This window comes from Coturnix japonica, chromosome 2 (assembly GCF_001577835.2).
Source record: "Coturnix japonica isolate 7356 chromosome 2, Coturnix japonica 2.1, whole genome shotgun sequence".
Lineage (NCBI taxonomy): Eukaryota > Metazoa > Chordata > Aves > Galliformes > Phasianidae > Coturnix > Coturnix japonica.
In genome coordinates, this window is record NC_029517.1 from 7,070,371 (window position 1) to 7,086,335 (window position 15,965).

The 15,965-nt window shown below is 42.5% G+C and overlaps 1 protein-coding gene across 5 annotated transcripts in view; it reads left to right on the plus strand.

The window, feature by feature from the left end:
• Positions 1–8,255: 8,255 nt before the first annotated feature.
• RBM33 (RNA binding motif protein 33) overlaps positions 8,256–15,965 on the plus strand; it is an 80,679-nt gene continuing 72,969 nt past the window's right edge. For 3 of the 5 annotated variants that reach the window (XM_015852836.2, XM_015852834.2, XM_015852835.2), the window contains exons 1-2: positions 8,256–8,512; positions 15,179–15,257. In XM_015852836.2, the coding sequence (XP_015708322.1) occupies positions 8,485–8,512; positions 15,179–15,257 (107 nt within the window). In that variant the 5' untranslated portion in view covers positions 8,256–8,484. The remainder of the gene's footprint in view (positions 8,513–15,178; positions 15,258–15,965) is intronic. The other 2 variants (XM_015852837.2, XM_015852839.2) reach the window with 1 other exon arrangement.

Here is a 15,965-nt window from a genome sequence, read left to right on the forward strand (position 1 = left end):
CACACTAGTATAATGCAACAACTACACAGAGAAAGAGAGAGAGCAAACATTTTTGACTGGGGCAGCTCCTGCTAGAGCGTGATTTCAGGGAACAAAAATCCCTTCTTATATTTTACCATTCAAATATATGAAGCAAAGTAATTCTGTGTTGATAGACATATAATTCAAGGAGTTTGACTTTGTTCCCTTGTTAGGAAAGGACGGAAGAGCAGAGTACCCAACAGCAGCACTCAGATAACATCTTTTCTGAGTGAAATAAGCATGAGGTATGTGGTGGGAAAGTTATTCTGTTGAAGCCTGTGGATGTAGTACTGTTGGCTGCTCTGGAGCTTGAGCCATTGGAGACCTGGATCAGGGGCTAACACGCATGGGAGGCTACACAAAGGTGTACAGAGGTGAGGGACCATGCATATAGCTTTCTCTGAGTCAGGTAGCTCAACCACTTCTCAAAACTGCAACTAAATAAATAAAAAGACACAGTAGAAAAATTGCTCACAAGGCAATTACTGAAGAGTATTTGGAGCAAGAAAGAATAATCCCAGCTCCACAGCTGGGATGTCAGACCTAAGCAAATATCTGAGTAATCGTCTTTAGCTGTGTACACATTTTAATTCACACCTTCCCACTTGCTTATTGATACTTTTAAAAAAGGGAATTGATTGCCCATAAAGGGTGTCAGATTGTCAACAACGGCAATGAAATCCCCTGGCTACTGAACAAACAGGCTGGGAGCAGCACTACAAACTTCCACTAGCTGCGTAGGCAGTTTGCCTCTCGTGTAACCTGGAGGGTTTCATTATAGCTGGTACTTGGTCCTGGCTTGAATTGCTCCAAGCACTTCTAATACAATCCGATCCCTTCAGACCCTGCTTTACTGCCCCTGCTCAAGCATGAAGAATTCAAGCTGGAACAGGTGCAGGGCAGGATGATTAATACAATCTGGGAACAGGGAGTCTTTCACAAGCAGAGCTGCCAACACTATCAATTTATGTGGTAGACAACTGCTTTGGGCAGTAACCCACCAAATTCCCAGTATCTGGCAGCTCTGATTCTTGGATGCTTGCAAATGCAGGAGAATTTCACAGAGCCTTCAGAAAACAACTTGACATAGAATGAATAGTGGGGCTGATATGTCCCAGGTCCCTGAAGTGTACGTAGTTAATATGTGTTTGTCAGTTATGGACTCACAGAACTACATGGTGGCATCTTGCTTTACAAAGCGTAAAGTCCGACTGCTCTCAGTCCACACATTGGGATGGGAAGGAAAGGGGCTGGGAAGGAAGAAATGCCACTTAGGCTAAAAGATTATGTCAGCATATAAGCACAAACAAGTATGGATTTGCCTAGGATATAGTCATCCTGTAAACTGAAGATATCACATGTTGCATCATGGCATTCCTGAAAGAGGGGGAGGTAACAGCCTTGCTGCTTTAAAACAATCTTGAACATTTATGAAAGGATTACATAAAGAAGTGTCTGTAACATTAGGCGTTAAATCTGGTAAGTCCAAAGATCCTGTGCTTTTTCATCCATGCAGTAGACTGTTGGTGACTCTATATAAGCCATATCTCTTTTCTCTGGCAATCTCTCTGCGTTCTTACTCATTGGGCATCAGCATTAGCATGGTTATGTGTTCCCTATTGTGTTTATCTTACTTAAATTGTCTGTTCTTTGCATTTCTTTATATATTTTCTGTTCATTATGTCTTCCAATTGCAAAGGTAAGGGACCAGAGATCTTGACATCATTTAGCTTAGCTGAGAGAGTGATCATTGAAAGAACTGTCTTGAAATGAGAAGGCTCTATCCCCCATTTTCTTCTCTCATGTAACGTGTTTGTTTTTTCTCTAAACTTTAAAATATAATCATAATCATAGCAACAAATGAATCCTTTTTATGGCCATTGTATGATGGAGTCACAGGAAAATCTCATGTACATCAGAGGCTAAATTTCCAATTCAGCCAATTGGGTACACTGTAAATAAAAACTATCCAAAACCCATTCATTTAATCCAGCGCAGACCACAGCTAACATTCATGCTTGCTCAAGCCTGCCTTATAAAAGTCTACCTGAATCCCTTACACTAAACAATGAAGAAAAGACAACAACCTAGAACTTACAAGGAAGGTCTTTTCAATAAATGATTTAGAAACAGGGGAAGGCACCTTATGTACCTTTTCCTTATCTTTCAGATAAAGACCTCTTGGGTAAGCTTGGTAAATCCTTATCTGTTAGATAAAGGACCACTATGGTGGGTCTTATCGCTTAATTAAATCCTCGTACTAAGTACAATGAAGTCAATAATTTGTTATACAAGATAGCACTTCAAACTGTGTCTGCATTGGACAATGTATCTCTATCGGTTCCCTGTACCACAGCATGCTGTAATGGGTTGTGATCCATAGCCTGCTCCTGGGCAGCAAGGAACTCATTATAAAAAGGTGCCAAGGTTTGGTTGGACAGGCTGTGATAAATAAATCTGTGGGATTGACCAGATAAACTAAAGCCTCAGGATGAAACTGATTTGATATGTAGGGCCTAATTCTGTCTATCTTTCTTTGGAGGAAATTAGTTGAACGTGAAAGATCTGTGAATTTTGGCCCAAATAAAATACTGATGCAGTAAATCACTAAAATGAAAATACATACTTGAAGTTAATTGTGAATATGATATTGTGAAGTTCACAGAACAAACCCAGTTACCAGAAAAGTGCATGATATGGTCTAAGTCTTGACCACAATGTCACTTATTCACCTTTACATCACTCAATGCATTTATATCCACATGTATCAGGGTGAAAAAGGAAACTAGTTGGTAATAACTATAGCAACTATCACCAAGTATCATACCAGCAAGGTCTTCATGAATAGTAAATGCAGTTCAAATTTCCAAGCAGACAAATGTATTTGCAAAAAGAAGTCTAATACACATAATGCTTCATTTAACCAATTGGCTTATTGAGAACACGCTACAGTGAACTGTTTCTGAGTTTTATTAGAAACAACTGTTTTCAATATATGGATATGTTATGGATATATGGATAATCCATAAAATGAAGTGTCTTCTATCTATGCACCTCTGAAGAACTCCATTATAGCCTAAAATCATTACGCACGATGCCCAGCAGGACAAAAGTGATTTGATTCCACAATATGCACTGAAGTTCAGCAAGTCGGGAGTCTTTTCCTGGGGAATGAGGCAAACTTGAGACTTGAAATCTGCCACTGTGTTTCGTGTTGCACATCCCTATCAAGATATAGACAATATGGCTGGGAATTTTTCTCCTTCACTTATATTGAGACTCTCATAGCTCAGATTCATCATTTAGCCCATATAAGCAAACTCAGGAGAATAACGCAGCTAGTTGAGATTAAGCATCTAACTTTTGGACAGGTAAAGCTACAGAGCATTAGCCTTCCTTTAGGAGGAACTCCTAAGGATTGTTTGATTGCGCAGCTCAAGCAGTACTATGACAATGATGACTTTTCATGAACAATGGGACACTGAAATTTTGGGTGCTCAGTAAGACAAAGATCCAGATGTGGATCTTGTTCATACTGAAGATGGTGAGAGTTTTGAAGTGTGTTATTTTTATTTATTTATACAGTTACATGCTCAGTGTTAAGCTCTTGGTCATGAGGATAATTGGCTACTGGAATAAATGGATGTAACCATAAAACCGCTCTGGATTATGCTAGTCAAAATCGACCCTGTTAGGGCTATTCTATAAACTTGGTATCTCAAGGCATTTAGAGGGTTCACTACAATTACATCCACAGTTTCATAAAGCTGAAGGCAACAACTGCTTCCAGGAACCACTGGTATCAAGGCCAGTCTAAATACTCTGTGAGTTGCTGGAGTTATGTGCAGGAGGGCTTGGATTTCACAGCTGTATACTTCTAGCAAATTGCACTCTTTTCTATGCATAGTCCCTAAGGATTTCTCCTTAAATGCATAGATCCAGCTCTTGTATGTCTGGCAAACTCCTCCTGTACGCTTGCCAAGTTTTAAAGGGCAAAGAATCAACAGCTGATGGTTTATGCCAGGACCCAGCAATGATCCAAATTCATCCCTTGTGTAATTCTGGAAAAGCCAGTAGAGTTCCAGGGAAGAAGTTGTTGGCTTAACAAAGTAAATTTTCCTTGACATTTGAGGAATACAGAGTATCAATTAAAGTAGAGCTAATTATTGCTACTATTATTTGCATTGCAGTAGTTCCCAGAGGCCCTTAACAGGATTATAGCCTTCTGGTATGAGAAGTTCTTAGGAATGTAAGCTGTGATTGGGAAGTTAATGCATGACAGCTAATATTTGGTACCTGTGTAGAAAGCTTCCAAATTTGGAAGGGCTCCACAGAGCACAGGGCTTTGCTCATGGGTATGGGTCACAAGAGACTGAACCTCTAAGGCTTTTTACGCTGCTTTGAGATTTGCCTGAAGTCATCATACATCTCATTACTTTGTAAAGTATGATACAGGCCAGCCTGTGTCCAAAGGAAGAAAGTCCATCCTCAAACTCAACACTCAGGCCAGGCCAGTAATCATAGAACCATAGAATATCCAAAGTTGTGAGGAACCAATGAGAATCATTGAATTCAACCCCTGGCTCCACATAGAATGACCACAAAATTAGATCATATGATTGATGTCAGTGTCCAAATGCTACTCTGGCAGCTTGGAGCTGTGCCCACTGCCCTGGGGAGCCTGTTCCATGCCCACTACCCTCTGATAACGAACCTTTTCTGATAACCAACCTGAATATCCCCAGTGCTTTATATTGGGTCCTCATTAAGAAACCTCCAGATACACTTCTAACCTTCATTTGTTCTGATGAGTCATTCATGAGGTACAGATTCCTTTGCCTAAGAATAAGAGACGTTAGACATTTCCACTCTATTTCCACTGAATCATTCTTGAAAAGGACTGCCTTACATGTATCAGCTTCACTTGGCTTCACCTTCTGCCTCTAACACCAGTCAGTTTCTTGGTGCAGACCTTTGTTCTGCAGAGTCCACAGGACTTCCAGTGTCCAGAATGAAAAAAATACTCAAAATCCTGTAATACATTTCACATCTGGGTTCCTCTGTAGTCTCTTGACTTCTTTTCTCCAGATCGCTAAACATATTGCAAATGCTGGGGTTCAGAGCAGTACCCAGAATTGAAAGCTACAGCTGGAACCTTCTCCTGCAGCTGTGGATGTCCAGCTCCCCTTTCCCTTTTGATTCCCAGAGAATCAGCCAAAGGGCACACGTTACACAAATGTAATGCTGGGTTAAATTGGTGGCTGCACTTCTTGCATATCTGGAGGCCAGTACTGCTCCATTCCCCTTTGCATTGCTCACTGATTACTGCTACGCTGTCTAGACTGTAATGTATATCCTTCAGCCTGGGTTGGTGCTGGTGATAATTTACATTTTGTACTTTGCTTCACTGTACAGTGCATTCAATCCACTGAGATTTTGATCTTTGGTGGCTGACCAGCTTTCTAGAGACTTCACACAACACACATTAACAATACACTTGACAGGCACACTGCTTGTTAGGACTGTTTCTCAGCACATAAAGGTGCCCATTCTTCACCCAGCAGCTGTTTCAGTGGCCCTTGGGTCGTGTCGCTCTGAAGAAATCATAACCAAAGCAAGATGCATCAAGTAGGTTGCAGACGAGGTAGATAAGTTGCACCAAATGGATAAATGAATAGCAAGAACAGGGAATGGAAACAATGAAAATGACAGCGATAACAACAGACGATATACGTGAGCAGGTTCTGATATTCTGAAGCTATGGATAGTTTGTAGATATGTTTTCTATTCAAATGTCTCCTATTCAAAATTAATCACATTTTTTATCATCTTTCCATTGTTTTAATTCTCACGCTATTCTCACTCATGAAGACATCTACTTGTTTTCTAAGTCCTCCCTATTTCCTCTTCTGTCTTTGTGCTTATGTGGAATATGCTCAAAGAAAAACGTACTTCATCTGTGTATATCTTTTAAGAGGCACTGAATCCTCCGAGGACTGCTGCTTTTATTGACAGGGCCAAAGGCACCTATAATAGATTGAATTAACTTTCACACGCTTCATTTGTATGCTTTAAATCATGAGTATCCAACCTTTTGTCTCGCCTGGGCCACACTGAGTGAAGAGAAATTGTCTTGGGCTGCATATAAAATATGTAATATAGTTAATAAATATAAGTAACAAAACTTCTTTTATTCCTTTATCAGGCTGAGTTGAACTGGAATGAAAACTCATGAAGAGACTACCATGAAGCTGGCAAGTCTGTTAACCTCTTATTTACAAAGAGAATTTGGGCATACTTGTACTTTGCAGCACAGGTTAGGTAGAACTGAGTGAAGGTAAGAATGTTATTGAGAATCCAGAGCAGTTATGGTACCTGGAATTTGAAAACTCACAGAAAGGAAACAGAACTCACTTGAGTGAAGGTGAGTACAGCCACTACACTTGTCTCTGTCATCGTAGTTTGGTCCCTATTCCAGACCTGCTTAAGTTTAGGTGTTCAGAAGCAGCCACTTTTCTTTGTATTAAAATCGTACAAAATGACTGAAGAGTCTATATACTAACAAGCAGATTAAGAGTAAACTACCCTATTACTCCTCCTTGATATTGAACAGGTGTGTCAAGCATAAGCAAGGAAATACATGCCAACTTGATTTGCATTTGGATTCACAGTCACAAAAAGTCAAATCACTAGTAAAATAAGCACAAATATAGAACATTGAATGCCTATCAAGTAGACCTTTACATATCTGAATGCCACTCAGATATGCACTGTACATACTGTTTACATTTAATACTTCATTTCCCACCCTCAGCCAGGAAGAACACAGAGATTTCTGTCAAGAGCTGTGAAATGTAACAACCTGCTGCTGAGACTGACTGATTCTCACCTCACACATTTATTCCTGCAGCCTTTAAAGGGACCACAAAACTCCCTCCCGCACCAGGAAATCCTTTTGTGTTGCAAAACAGATACGCAAAAGAAAGATGGACACCAAGATGTGATGGCTGAAATCCCAGCCCCACAGGAACTGCCACATTTTTTACCGCTGGTAGTAGTAGGATTCACATTTTAACTTCTACCTCCATGTGAAGCAATCAGAGCTGGACAGATGGGCTATGTATTAAGTTACGAGCTCTGACCTACTGGTGGTGTGTTTCCTAAATTAAAGTAGGAATTTGGCTGTGAGTACACAGAAGTCTATTAAGAATAAACCTCTAGCAAAGCAGAGAAGCAAAGTTAAAAAACGAGACCAAATGCAATGTAGGGATGAATCTGCAGGGAGCCTGGAGCAAAGTGACATGAGAACTTCCCTATTCTCTTAGCGTGGCTTTAATCAGATAACGTTGATAATTTAAATATTAACATTGTTAATTATTTCCATGAGGATTTGTCCACTTGGGAAAGTTTTGCTTGTTACTTGAACTAGTCTTGTTATACGAGGATCCACATTATTCCTTTAGTTCAGATTGGGCTTTATAAGTAGTATAAACTAAGTTGGCTGTATATAAAGACACAGAATCACAGAATGACCCGGGTTGGAAGGGACCTCAAGGATCATGTAGTTCCAACCCCCTGCCTGGCAGGGCCACCAAACATACACCTTTACTAGATCAGGTTGCCCAGGGCCCCGTCCAACCTGGCCTTGAACACCTCCAAGGACGGGGCATCCACAACCTCCCTGGGCAGCCTGTTCCAGGGCCTCACCACTCTCCTAGTGAAGAACTTCCCCCTAACATCCAACCTAAATCTTCCCTCTTTTAACTTAAAACCATTTCCCCGTGTCCTGCTATTGTCAGCCCTTTCCAAGAGTTTACTCCCCTCCTGGGAGTAAGTTCCCTTCAGGTACTGAAAGGCTGCAATGAGGTCACCCCGCAACCTTCTCTTGTCCAGGCTGAACAAACCCAACTCCCTCAGCCTGTCCTCATAGGGGAGGTGCTCCAGCCCCCTGATCATCTTCCTGTCCCTCCTCTGGACCCTTTCCAAAATCTCCATGTCTTTTTTGTACTGAGGGCTCCACACCTGGACACGGTACAACAGATGGGGCCTCACCAGAGCCGAGTAGAGAGGGACAATTCACCTCCCTATCCCTGCTGACCACCCCTCTCCTCATGGAGCCCAGGATCCCATTCGCACCCCATATCCTCACCCCCAACACCACACCGCGCATGCGCACTCCCCCCCGCGGCGCCTGTCGGCCTTCCGTCCACGAGAGGGAGGGGCCGCTCCTCCTCCATCCCATCATGCAACGCGGGGGCAGCGGCGGCGGCGACAGTGACGGCGGTGGCGGCCGCCATGTTGTGGTAGTTTGTTGTTCAGCGGTGCTGGCTGAGCGCCGTGAGGCCGCCGCCGCCGGGCGCTGAATCCGAGCCCCTTCCCCGTTCCCTTCTCTCCCCGTCGCTCCAGGGGGCGGCACTTGAGGTGCTGTCGGGGGTTACCGCTGCCTGGGCACGGCGAGGAGCCATGGCTGCCGCGCTGGGAGGAGGAGCAGGTGGGTGCTGCGGCCTGCGCCGTGGGGATGAGGGGAGAGGGAGCAGCCGCCTCTCTGTGGTGGGGGGCAGCAGTGGGAGCCCCCCATAGGGGTGGGTTGGGGGAGTGGCCGTGCCGTTGGCCCCGCGGCCTTCGATCGGGCTGCTGGGCCCGGTGGCTGTGCTGGGCCGTACAGCGCCCCTCAGAGCAGGTTGGAACCCTCAGGTGGAATGGAGGCGTTCTGGGCTCTGTTTACATTGAGGTTCCGGAGTTAGCGTTCGTTTGGTTCAATGTTCTTTAAGCTATCAGTGTGTGAGCTGTTTAAAGAGCTGATCTTTAATCTCGGCAGTTTCACGGATAACCCAGAAGCAGAACGGCTCACTTGGAATAGGTAATAATAGGTAATAGTCTCGTGTGGGTTGGAAGGGAACTTAGAGATCATCGGGTCCAACCCCTGGGATTCGAGCCTCTGTGCCAAAGTGTGAATGTGTAAAATGAAGTCAGTGCTCGGTCCCAGGGTTCTTGGTTGCACCACTGTGCTTCTTTTAAGCTTCTGTTTGCATCATGTTAAGTGATGCTTGGACCCAGTGCTATTCTGATAGGCATATCCTGAAACTATTGCTTTGAGCGATTTTTAAAGAAGAAAAACTTCCATCCCATTGTGGATTTAAAAACTTCCATCCCATTGTGGACTGTGCATGAGGGATGTTTAAGGAATGTATGTATTTTAAGTGCTGTGGCCTTACCTTCACTGGGAATAATAGGTTAGGTAGCTCTGATCAGTCATTGCTTGACCCACTGGTCCTTATCTGCAAGATAGTTTGTATTATCTTCATTGCAGTTTTTGATGTTGGTAGCCATCACAGAGAAGAATATGGCTTGCCCTTACCAGAGTGCTCACATTGCTACCATTGAAGCAAACAGTGACGAGCAAAGTGTGTAAAATACAATCAAATGTTACAAAGAAATCCCCCAAAAACCTGGTGGGATTTACAGAAATGGTGCACTCAGCTCTTGTTGGTCAAGAGGCTGCTATCTAAAGTCAATATCCAATTGGGCAATAGGCATCCAAGGTGAAAAGAGCAGAATTGTGTGGTTCTTTGGCTTCAAAGCTATTGGTCACTTACAGGTGCAGATTGTCTGCGTGGATATGATGCGGGGCTGATAATCGAAGAACAAAAATGCTGCGTCTGCTTAACGCTTTGTGTGTCAAGATGGAAGGAAGGAAGTTGATTTGTGTGTTGTATGGATTGTGTAGAGTTGTTGGTCACTGTTATTCTTTAAGCTCTTAGGAAACATTGGCTTGATTCAGGATAGAGTGCTCACGTGTGCTTATAGTTGTTAGTCTGGTGTGTGGTTAAGGTGGTGATTCCCAAACTTTGGAGCAAACTTGCATGCAGCAGATGTTAAGACATCTGCTGTCTGATAGTCTGTGTATGAGCCAGCAGTGCACTCTGGCAGCCCGGAAAGCAAATGGGATCCTGGGCTCCATCAGGAGAGGGGTGGTCAGCAGGGATAGGGAGGTGACTGTCCCTCTCTACTCGGCTCTTGTGAGGCCCCATCTGTTGTACTGTGTCCAGGTGTGGAGCCCTCAGTACAAAAAGGACATGGAGATTTTGGAAAGGGTCCAGAGGAGGGACAGGAAGATGATCAGGGGGCTGGAGCACCTCCCCTATGAGGACAGGCTGAGGGAGTTGGGTTTGTTCAGCCTGGAGAAGAGAAGGTTGCGGGGTGACCTCATTGCAGCCTTTCAGTACATGAAGGGAATCTACATCCATGAGGGGATTAAGCTCTTGGAAAGGGCTGACAATAGCAGGACACGGGGAAATGGTTTTAAATTAAAAGAGGGAAGATTCAGGTTGGATGTTAGGGGGAAGTTCTTCACTAGGAGAGTGGTTAGGCCCTGGAACAGGCTGCCCAGGGAGGTTGTGGTTGCCCCGTCCTTGGAGGTGTTCAAGACCAGGTTGGACGGGGCCCTGGGCAACCTGATCTAGTAAAGGTGTATGTTTGGTGGCCCTGCCAGGCAGGGGGGTTGGAACTACATGATCCTTGAGGTCCCTTCCAACCCGGGTCATTCTGTGATTCTGTGTGTGTGACAGCACTGATACCTTAATGGATGAAGCTTCTGAGTTTATGCCTGAATGATGGTGAGTAAAGCCCTGGATGTGGTTCCATCTCTAGGTATTGCTCTGTGCTGGATGGATGGATGCAGCTGGACACTGTGACTTACATTGAAATGTATGCACTCAAAAACTGCAGTGTGACAGAGACCTGTATCATGAAATACAACTGTTTATTATTATTGAAGGTTTTTTTTACGACAGCTGAAGCCAAACCGTACTTTGTTACATCAAATACTGGACTGTAAGTTCTGTATGACCTGAAGTCTTACAGTCTAGAATGTTAGAGATAGCGATTGTTTCAGATTCAGCTGAAGTGACCTCCAGACAAGTAGTTACTGGTCCACCCAATGTTTGCTGTGTAAGATGCTGAAGAGTTGAAGTTCCTTATTGGTGTCCAAAGCCATTTAGGAACTGAGCTCATGTGGATTTCATTTAAACCTTTGGCCTTTATTCACTGTGAGGCAAGAAACCATGACACTTAATGTTTTTCCAAAGCAAATGTATTATTAATTCTAAGCAGGCTTTGGAAACATTTTTTGTGGCTTGGTTTAAATGCAGGTTTTTATTTTGTTCCTTTAAGATACTCTTTCTTTCAAGCACAGATTAGAAAGAGAACTTCAGTGCCTGTGGCATATCACTATTGGCTCCGTTCTTATTGCTAACGATTTGCTTTGTATCATTATAAATATGAGAAGAACACGTGGAATACAGAAGCTGAGGGACACATTGTGCAATTATTATGTTGTGACAGATACTTAATCACTGAATACTTAAGGCTTGTGTGAGTAATTGTTTACCAACATGAAGATGAGATGAGATGATATTTGTCCCTAAATACCTAAACTGTGTTTGTGGTGTGTTTCTTCTGCATGTGTTCTCCTTTGCAGAAAACCATATTGTGAATGACTGTGATTTTTATGACATGGAGCTTGACTGTCGTAAGTGAAGCAGGATTCATGGTGTCTTTCATAACATGTTTGCTTTGCAACACAGGCTTAAGGTCAGGGCTTCCTGTTGACCTTGTAACTAATTATAACAAGAAAAGCACAAGGAGTTTTTATTCAGTTGGTGTTATCTTGAAGCTTGTTATTCCCCTGTATCACATAGCAGGAGATGGGGAAATTCAGTAGAGGAAGGTGACAGCTCTACACTAGTCAACTAATGGAAATCTGGGTTATGCAATACCTGTATGTTGTATAAAATCTTGCAGTGAAACACGAAGAAAAAATGTTTAGCAGATAAGCTGGTAAACTGTTCTTAATCTTGCAGCTCATGCTTGTAGTGCTGCCAGGTTGTCATATTGGATGTTTGAAACACAGCACTGGGGAATGGGAGAGATCAAGATGGAGATTATCATCTTCAGATCTAAGCATAGAGAAGCAGTGTTTTTCCATGTAGGTGATGGCTTTTCCCTCTTCCCCCCCCCCTTTATTTATTTAAAGTAGCCTCCTAATTACTTTAAAAGGCTACTGCATAAACAGGGTGTGATGGAAATACTAAAGTGGGCTGGAATACCTGATTTGAGAAGAGAAGCCTAGAGAAGAGAAGGTTGCGGGGTGACCTCATTGCAGCCTTTCAATACCTGAAGGAACCTTACACCAGAGGGAGTAAATCTTGGAAAGGCTGAATAGCAGGACACGGGAAATGGTTAAGTTAAAAGAGGGAAAGATTTAGTTGGATGTTTATGTTAGGGAGTTCTTCAACATAGAGAGTGGTTACCTGGAACGGCTGCCCAGGGAGTTGTGGAATGCCCGTCCTTGGAGCGTGTTCCAAGCCAGTGGACGGGGGCCATGGCAACGAAAATATTATAACTGTATGTTTCGTCGGCCTCAGCAGGCGGTTGATAATATCCTTGACGGTCCCGTCCAGCCTGCGGTCATTCTAGCTGCTCTGTGATTTGAATCTGTGAAGCCAGAACTAGTAGTTGGCCTTCCAGAAAGTGTGCAGGTGCTTTTGTAGCAAGAACAATGTAACCAACAAATGTTTTTCCCAGGCTGGAAGTCTTGGGTTACAGTAATATACTCCATCTTAGCAACAGTTGCTATGTAGGTCTACCTTTTTAGGTTGTGTTGGTACCATTTGAAGATATGTGGGAGCTTTGCTCTGCGGCATTCTTGCTGATTCACCTCCCACACTCGTGAGACTTTGACTGTGTGGCTTAGGACTTCCATTTTACATGGGAAACGATTAGTGTAAATGTTAATGAAAGGAAGACCAGAGAGTAGGCAGGCAGACCTAACAGCATCCAGGGTCAGTCACTCTGCTGCATCCTGCAACCTTTCTGAAGCTTAATAGATGGTGATTTTCTTAGTGCTGCAGCAAGGAAGAACAGTTAGAGGGTCTGTGTATTTAGTGATCAACTGTCAGACTCTTCCAGTCGATACTGTTAATCTACACACACCTCGGTGAGCTTTGCCATGAATGAGGAGCCGTAGCTGTTGTGTTCCTTCCCTGGCTGCAGTGATAACACTGCAAGAAATACAAACCCTTTTTCACATCCTGCAATGGACATTTTCATGCTTAGAGCCCCTATGTTCATAGCTTCCCCCCCCTTCCTTTTTTGTTTTCCTTCTCACCTCGCATATATGACAGAATTATTCAAGCGAGGTAAAGTCTTCTGCTGTTGCTCCCTGCCCTGTGCTGAGTGTTTGTCTTTCTGTAGGAGTTAATGTTTCATGAGTACTTAACCATGCTTGACACAAAGATTGACTTCTTCAAGGGGAAACGTCTACACAGGTTATACTGGTCGTTGTTTTTGCCTGAAAAATGTAGTTTAAGAAACAAAACCCTAAGTCACTCTGCAGACATATGCTAGGTATTACATGGCACTGCATGTGTAAGGCCTCAGTGCCCATTGCAGTGTTTGCTGTCTTATACTATGAATCTGGGACTGAATGATGTTTGCAGGTCCATGGCTGTTGTAACCTGATTTTCTAAAGGAGAATTAGGAACTACTTTGGGTTCTGACAATGATTGTTAACATAGTGGTATAATTTGTAATTGTTATCAGTGTCAAATGCCATGGGACAAATAAATATAAGGCCTGGAAAAGATGTCTCCCCTTGCCACAAAGATCCTTATGTCATAAGTGTGTTGTGAGATGGGAAATGATGGCAAGGAAGTGATAGGGGACATGTGGAGCAGTTCTTAGCTCCGCTCACCGCACACACGTTAACTGGGCATTGCTGAGGCTTTGGGATGCATCTTGGCACAGGGCACTTGTGGAAAGGGCTTTGAAGGAGTGTAATACAGCTTTGGCCTTTGGTAGTAGTTGCTCTTAATACAGCAGGAGAGTTTTTGTGAGGTTGGAAATGTTGAAGCTTGTGTCACTTAGTCTGTGAGCACTCCTAATTTGGGTTACTCAAACTCAGTCACATTACTTTAAGTGACCTTTGGAGGTGGTTATATCAAGTGAGTGGATTACTGCAGTTCAACTGTAAGAACATCGGCACTGCAGGATATTTATGCCTTTAAAATGGCAATCCACTGTGATAATCCCTGCAGCATGGTTTGGAATAATTCTAGGGAAAACAATGTGCCAGTTGTTTTAGTGATGACAAAATTGGATAATTCGATGTTCCAGAGGAAGATAGTGTTTGAATATGTCTGGCTTTTCCTTATGGGTAGAATAGGATTTGAAGGAGGTTGTGGTTCATGAATGTTTGAGCAGGGAGATATAGGGTTAGAGTTGGTTTCAGTTGTGAAAATACAGAATATCAATTAGAATTTAGACGTATCTGAAAGCAGTAATTGGAATAAAGGAGAGGTTATTTTAATCTACTGTTTCAAAAGCAGCGAGTTGCCACACATTTTTTATTGCATTATAATTCATACTGAGCAGCCTTATTTCCATAGTGACATATGGTAGAAAATTCAGGCCTGGGAACATCACTAAACCAACGTTTTTTTATAAGAAGTTTCAATTTTTAATGGTTTTTTTTCTTCCTTTTTTGATTAATATCGGTCACTTATACTCGTATTTTGATTATGTGAAGTGAATAGATGTGTTGCTGCATGTGGTGAACACTCACTAAAGGATGTTGGGATTGAGTTTCAAGAGGAAAAGACAGACATGGGGTTTTTCTTTTGTTTGAGGCTTTTTAAAGGCAGAAATGTGCAAAACCAGTTGATCATTGACATTGTACTTAGACAAAGATTTGAGCACGGATTGTGCTGGAAGGACAATATGTGTGTGCTTAGTAACAGTGTAACCTACTTTCAGTTCTTGTGTAGTTTGTTCTTTTTAATCCCTGGCTGAGACAATTGAAGGTGTTTTATGCCTGACTTCCCTCGACCTGCTTGAGTTGCTGGTACTTTCCTGCCTTGTGCTGCTGCTTGCTTCCATTTTCAGAGTACCTTTCCAGGAGCCCAGTGTGGATGGATGGGTGTGATGTGCACAAGGCAAGCGAAGGACTGTTGGACATCATTTCCTTGACCTCCACAGTGCTTGAGCTTCTTGAATTCCTGGGAAGCTCCTGTCTCTGAAGTGGTTGCTTTAGAAACAACCTTGAATTTCAATAAGAATTATTTCATGTAGTTGCCTTTCTTTCTTTGTTTTTAAACAGATGATGACTTTGATCAGTTTGATAAGCCTGGTGCAGAAAGATCTTGGAGACGAAGAGCTGGAGATGATGAATGGGACAGGTGGGTAGAATATTGTTATGTTCAGCTTCTGTATATTAAATTACATTGTTGTGTTTTCCGATTCTCACATTTTGTATTCTAACATTTGCCGTAGTGCACATTTAGATACTAATGAAGACGTTGGTTGTTATGCATGTGTCAGCAGATGTTAGACTGTGCCAAATGTATACTTGCCTTGAGGAATATAGAGAGCACTATGAAGAGATGCTATTTAAAATTAGATAAGTATAAAGGATTTTTCGGTATGTAATTAAATTTACAATTACTGTCCTGGTTTTCCTCTACATCCTTAGTAGGGTCTTAATTGACTTAAACAGATTTTTTTCCTAGTGCTTGAATTTGAGGATTTTTAAAATAGATATTTAAATTCTTCAAAATCCTTTGGTAATGGAGCTTACATATGACCTTCTATTGAAAAAGTATCATTGCTATGAGGACTTAGAAATGCATGAACTTGGTTATTTTTAGAGAGTGTGTTATGGAAAAGCCATATCTAGCTGCTGATTTGACTTGTCTGTTCTTTATGGGAGAGAACTTTTCACTTTCTGTGAAGCTGATCTTTTTTTTTCTTGTTATTCCTGTTTAGTAGTTGAAAGACTTGTTCAGACTGTGCCAGTTGTCATCAGGTTTCACTGTGAAAAAGGGGAAAAAATGAAATAGGTCTTATCTAATAATCGCTCTTGTCACTGTAGTAAACAAACTTTACTG